The sequence below is a fragment of the Dryobates pubescens genome, chromosome 36 (assembly GCF_014839835.1).
Source record: "Dryobates pubescens isolate bDryPub1 chromosome 36, bDryPub1.pri, whole genome shotgun sequence".
NCBI classification, from domain to species: Eukaryota; Metazoa; Chordata; class Aves; order Piciformes; family Picidae; genus Dryobates; species Dryobates pubescens.
This window is the reverse complement of record NC_071647.1, coordinates 5,726,327-5,731,753: the sequence shown is the minus strand read 5'-3', so window position 1 is coordinate 5,731,753 and position 5,427 is coordinate 5,726,327. Positions and strand designations below refer to the sequence as shown.

Sequence of the window (5,427 nt, the reverse complement as noted above, 5' to 3'; positions counted from 1 at the left end):
GTAGTTTGTCTCTCTGGCCATGTCTGGGGGAGTCTGAGGGCATCCTGGGGTTGCAGAGGTCATGTTTAGTCCCCTGGGAATGGGCAAGGACCTTGTGCATGAGCACAGAGCCTGGTCCCAAGGCTCCTCCATGCCAGCAGCTCTGCAGGCACAGAGGAAGCCTCTGTGTGTGTGCTGGGGAGACAGAACAGGGCTGGCTCTGCAGGGGGGAGCAAGGAGCAGGGCTGGGGACATGCCACAGAGGAGAGGACACAGCCTGGGAGCTGCTGTGGTGGAGCAGCAGAGCCTGGGCCCAGCAGCTGCCTGCTGATGAGACCCCTGCAGCTCTGCAGGGCACTGGGTGGCACAGGCAGCAGGGCCTGGGGGCATGCAGAGGGGTGAGAGGTTACCTGTGCTGTTCGTGGGGCTGTACCTGGCTGCTGAGATCCCACCTGCAAGACAGGAGAAGGGCTCTGAGGTCACAGGAGCACAGAATGTGAGGGGCTGGCAGGGACCTCTGGAGCTCAGCCACTCCAAGCCCCCTGCCAGAGCAGGGGCACCCAGGGCAGGGCACCCAGGGCAGGGCACCCAGGAGCACAGCCAGGGGGGGCTGGAAAGCCTCCAGAGAAGGAGACTCCACCACCTCTCTGGGCAGCCTGCTCCAGGGCTCTGGTGGCACCATGGGATGGCATGGAGCATGGGATGGCATGGAGCATGGGATGGCATGGAGCATGGGCAGGCATGGAGCATGGGGTGGCATGGAGCATGGGATGGCATGGAGCATGGGATGGCATGGAGCATGGGATGGCATGGACCATGGGCAGGCATGGAGCATGGGGTGGCATGGACCATAGGCAGGCATGGACCAGAGGATGGCATGGACCAAGGGCAGGCATGCACCATGGGGTGGCATGGAGCATGGGCAGGCATGGAGCATGGGGTGGCATGGACCATGGGCAGGCATGGACCAGGGGATGGCATGGACCAGGGGATGGCATGGAGCATGGGGTGGCATGGAGCATGGGATGGCATGGACCCTGGGCAGCCATGGACCCTGGGCAACCATGGACCATGGGATGGCATGGACCAAGGGCAGGCACGGACCATAGGCAGGCATGGACCCTGGGATGGCATGGAGCATGGGATGGCATGGACCATAGGCAGGCATGGACCCTGGGCAGCCATGGACCCTGGGCACTCTGTGCCCACCCTCTGCTGCTGGAGTGTTTGTGGCCAGCAGCCAGATCCCTGCTCAGAGGACACAGAGCAGAGCAGCTTTGGGTTCAAACCCTCCTCTTGGCAGCTCATCTCCTGAATCTTCTCTGAGCTGGTGGGCATCCAGGGAGACCAACTTTGGCTGCTGGCACCCCCAGGCTGGCACCCCCCAGAGAGCTCCTTCTTTCCACTTGCCAGTTTGTGACTCAACCAGCAGCAGCTTCCCTGCCTGGCCTCCTGGCCCCCACCATGGTCAGGGCTGGTTCCCACACCCTGGGACCATGCAGCTGCCTCAGGCCAGGGGCTGGATGGAGCTCTGGGAGCTGTGGTGCAGTGCAGGAAGTGGGGTGTGGCAGGGACCCTCCCAGCACCCATGGGTGCCCCTGCCCACAGCTCCAGTGCCCCTGTGCCTCGGTTCCTCTTGCTGCAGCTGGGCAGGAAGCCCCAGCCCTGTTTACTGCCCTGCTCCAGTGCCCAGCTCGATGAGGATTGGCCCAGGCCCCCCCTGGGGAAGCTGGCAGGCAGGGGGGGCTGCACCACCACCCAGCACCCAGCTGCAGAACACCACCACCAAGAAGAAGAAGGAGGAGGAGGAGGAAGGAGGAAGGTTTCATTCCCCACCTTGAGCTTTGGTCCAAGCCTTGCCACCCTGCTGCAGACCTTCCTCAGCCCTGCAGGGACCTCCTGGCTCAGCCTTTGGGTTGGGAGAGACCTTTCAGCTCATCCAGTCCCAGCCCTGAGCCCAGCACTGCCAGGGCACCACCAAGCCCTGGCCCTCAGCACCACATCCCCAGGGCTGTGAGACCCCTCCAGGCATGGGGACTCCACCACCGCCCTGGGCAGCCTGGGCCAGGCCTTGGCAACCCTTTGGGGGAGGAAATTGTTCCTCATGGCCAACCTGAACCTCCCCTGGGGCAGCTTGAGGCTGTTTCCTGCTATCTTGTCACCTGTTTCTTCATGAGAAGAGGCCAACCCCCACCTCACTCCAACTCCTTGTGGTAGAGGACTTGCAGAGAGCAGTGAGGTCTCCCTCAGCCTCCTCCAGGCTGAGCACCCCCAGCTCCCTCAGCTGCTCCTCCCAAGACCCTTCCCCAGCTCTGTTGCCCTTCTCTGGACCAGCTCCAGCCTCTCACTGTCCTGCTGGGAGTGAGGAGCCCAGAGCTGACCCCAGGATTCCAGCTGTGGCCTCCCCAGAGCCCAGCCCAGGAGGCTGAACCCTGCTGTGCTCTGCTGCCCACACTGCTCCTGCTCCAGGCCAGGCTGCTGGCAGCCTCCTTGGCCCCCTGTGCCCCCCGTCCCAGAGCCTTGGCCAGGTCCTTGCTGTCCTGTTCCCCTCCACCTCTGCAGGGTGACCTCTCCCCTCCAGCCCCACTGCCTCTCTTGCTGAGCTGAGGAGATGCTGGGTGCTGGGTGCCTGTCCCTGCCACCTGTGCCCCTGCCACCAGCTGGGGCCTGGGGCTTTGCTTTCCATGTTTGGTGGTGGCTTGAAAGAGAGACCAGGCTGGGACAAAGCCCTCAGAGCCCTCACCCTGCTCAGAGCCCTCAGAGCCCTCAACCCCCTTAGAGCCCTCATCCCCCTCAGAGCCCTCAGAGCCCTCACCCTGCTCAGAGCCCTCACCTTCCACCTCAAAACCCTCACCCACAAGACCCTCAACCTCAAGACCCTCACCCTCAAAGCCCTCATCACCTCCAAAGCCCTCACCCCCTCAAAGCCCTCACTCCTCCCTCAAAGTCCTCATCCTCAAAGCCTTCATCCCCCTCAAAGCCCTCATAGACCTCATCCCCCTCAGAGCCCTCACACTCCTCAAAGCCCTCACCCTCCACCTCAAAACCCTCACCCACAAGACCCTCACCCCCAAAGCCCTCATCACCTCCAAAGCCCTCACCCTCCTCAAATCCCTCACCCCCTCAAAGCCCTCACTCCTCCCTCAAAGTCCTCACCCTCAAAGCCCTCACCCCCTGCCTCCCCTCAAAGCCCTCACCCCCTGCCTCCCCTCAAAGCCCTCATCCCCCTCAAAGCCCTCCCCCCCCCCAAAGCCCAGATCTCCATTGCTCCAAGGGTGGACTGAGCTTCCTGTGTCCTCCCTTGGAAGCTCCATCAGAGCCAGGAGGCAGCACCATGGCCTGCAGCCATGCTGGGCTCCAGTGGCCACCCAGCAGGAGCTCTTCAACTCCTCCTGTCCTGAGGGCTTGAGCTTGCCCAGGGTGGGATCTGCTGCAGGCTGCTGAGGATCTCCCTGCACCCAGCAGGAGGGCTTGGAATGAGCCAAGAGCTCTGTCCTGGCTGTAGCTGCTGCTGCTTCCCCATGGGGGTGCAAAAGGGACCAGCTCAGGAGGGGCCACAAATCACCCCCAGAAGCCTCTGTCCTGCTGTTTGTCCTCTGCTCCCAGGCCCTGAGCCCCACACAGCACAAGGATGTGGCTGGGTGGGGGCCTCAGCAGGGTCCCCATGGCTCTGAGAGCCCTCAGTGGTAAACACCTCCCCAGAGTCCTCTTTCCTGCCAGCTGCAAGCACAGCCTGGCACAGGCTGCTGCCCAGGGCAGCTGCTGGGCTGAGGGAGCTCCAGGGCTGGGGGAGGAGGTGGCTGCATCCCAGCTCTGCACCCCGACAGCAATGGGAACCAAAACCCACCCAGAGCCAGGGCAGGTGTCCAGCCCTGAGCCTCCCTGGCCCTGAGCTCCTGCAGGAAGCAGGGCTGGAGGTGGTGGCTGCAAAGTGAAGACCTGGGTGAAGGTCCTCACCTGGCCCTGGGGCTTGCCCCTGGTGCATGTCTCACAGGAGCTTAGAACTGCTTGGGTTGGAAAAGACCTTCAAGACCTGAGGTCTGCCTGGAGCCTTCTCCAGACTGAGCAGCCCCAGCTCTCAGCCTGGCCCCACAGGGGAGGTTCTGCAGCCCTCTAGGCATCCCCATGGCCTCCTCTGGAGCCTCTCCAGCAGCTCCAGGTCCTTCTTGTGCTGGGGGCCCCAGAGCTGGACACAGCAGCCCAGGTGGGCTCTGAGCAGAGGGCAGAATCCCCTCCCTGTGCTGCTGCTCTCCCTGCCCTGGCTGCAGCCCAGCTCCTGGCTGCACTGTGCTGTAGTTTGTCTCTCTGGCCATGTCTGGGGCAGTCTGAGGGCATCCTGGGGTTGCAGAGGTCATGTTTAGTCCCCTGTGGGTGGGAATGGGCAAGGACCTTGTACATGAGCACCCAGAGCCAGGGCAGGTGTCCAGCCCTGAGCCTCCCAGGGTCCTTCCTGGCCCTGCTCCAGCCAGGGCTGAGCAGGAAGCAGGGCTGGAGGTGGTGGCTGCAAAGTGAAGACCTGGGTGAAGGTCCTCACCTGGCCCTGGGGCCTGCCCCTGGTGCATGTCTCACAGGAGCTTAGAGTTGCTTGGGTTGGAGAAGACCTCCAAGATCCTCCAGTCCAACCAGTCTCTAACTCTGCCAGGCCTGGTGCCCAGCCATGGCCCTCAGCACCACAGCTCTGCCTCCTCTGAACACCCCCAGGGATGGGCATTCCACCAGCTCCCTGGGCAGCCTGGGCCTGGCTTTGAGAACCCTTCCAGGGGAGAACTTTCTTCTGATGTCCAACCTAAACCTGCCCTGGTGGCCATTTCCACTTCTCCTACCCCCTGCCCCTTGGGAGCAGAGCCCAACCCCCCCTGGCTCCAGCCTGCTCTCAGGGAGCTGTGGAGAGCCATGAGGTCTCCTCTCAGCCTCCTCTTCTCCAGGCTGAACACCCCCAGCTCCCTCACAGGATTTGTGCCCCAGACCCCTCACCCCTCTGACACCAGCCTGAGCCTTGAAGTTGCCAGCTGTGCCCTTGCTGGGTGCCTGCCAGGTGCCAGCAGCCCTTGCAGGGCCATCAGAGCATCTTCTGCCCAAGGTCCTGCTGCACATCAGCCATGAAGAGCTGCTCACAAACCCAGGCCAAGCTCTGAGCACATCCAGGCAGCTCTGTCCTCCTTCTCCCCTCTGTGAAGCTGCCCCAGGCTCTGAGGGGATAGCCTGGAGACAGGTCCCCAGCTGAGGGTCTCACAGGGGGATGCACTGTGCCTGGGTCCCCCTCCCATGTCTCAACCTCCTGTTCTGCAGCTCCCTCAGCTGCTCCTCCCCAGCCCTGTCCCCCAGACCCTTCCCCATCTCCAGTGCCCTTCCTGGGATCACAGCCCACGGTTGCTGCCTACCTGTGAGCAGAGCCATGAGCCAGAGGTTCAGCTGGAGCCCCCAGAGCCTCATGCAGAGTTCAGTCAT

The 5,427-nt window shown here is 63.1% G+C and overlaps 1 protein-coding gene across 1 annotated transcript in view; it reads right to left on the bottom strand.

Annotated features, from left to right (window-relative positions):
• Positions 1-5,427, bottom strand: part of CD79B (CD79b molecule) — a 12,926-nt gene extending 7,499 nt beyond the window's left edge. Inside the window, exons 1-2 of the mRNA XM_054176622.1 lie at positions 5,361-5,427; positions 390-431 (exon numbers count right to left, since the gene is read on the bottom strand). Of these exons, the coding sequence (XP_054032597.1) occupies positions 390-431; positions 5,361-5,427 (109 nt within the window). The remainder of the gene's footprint in view (positions 1-389; positions 432-5,360) is intronic.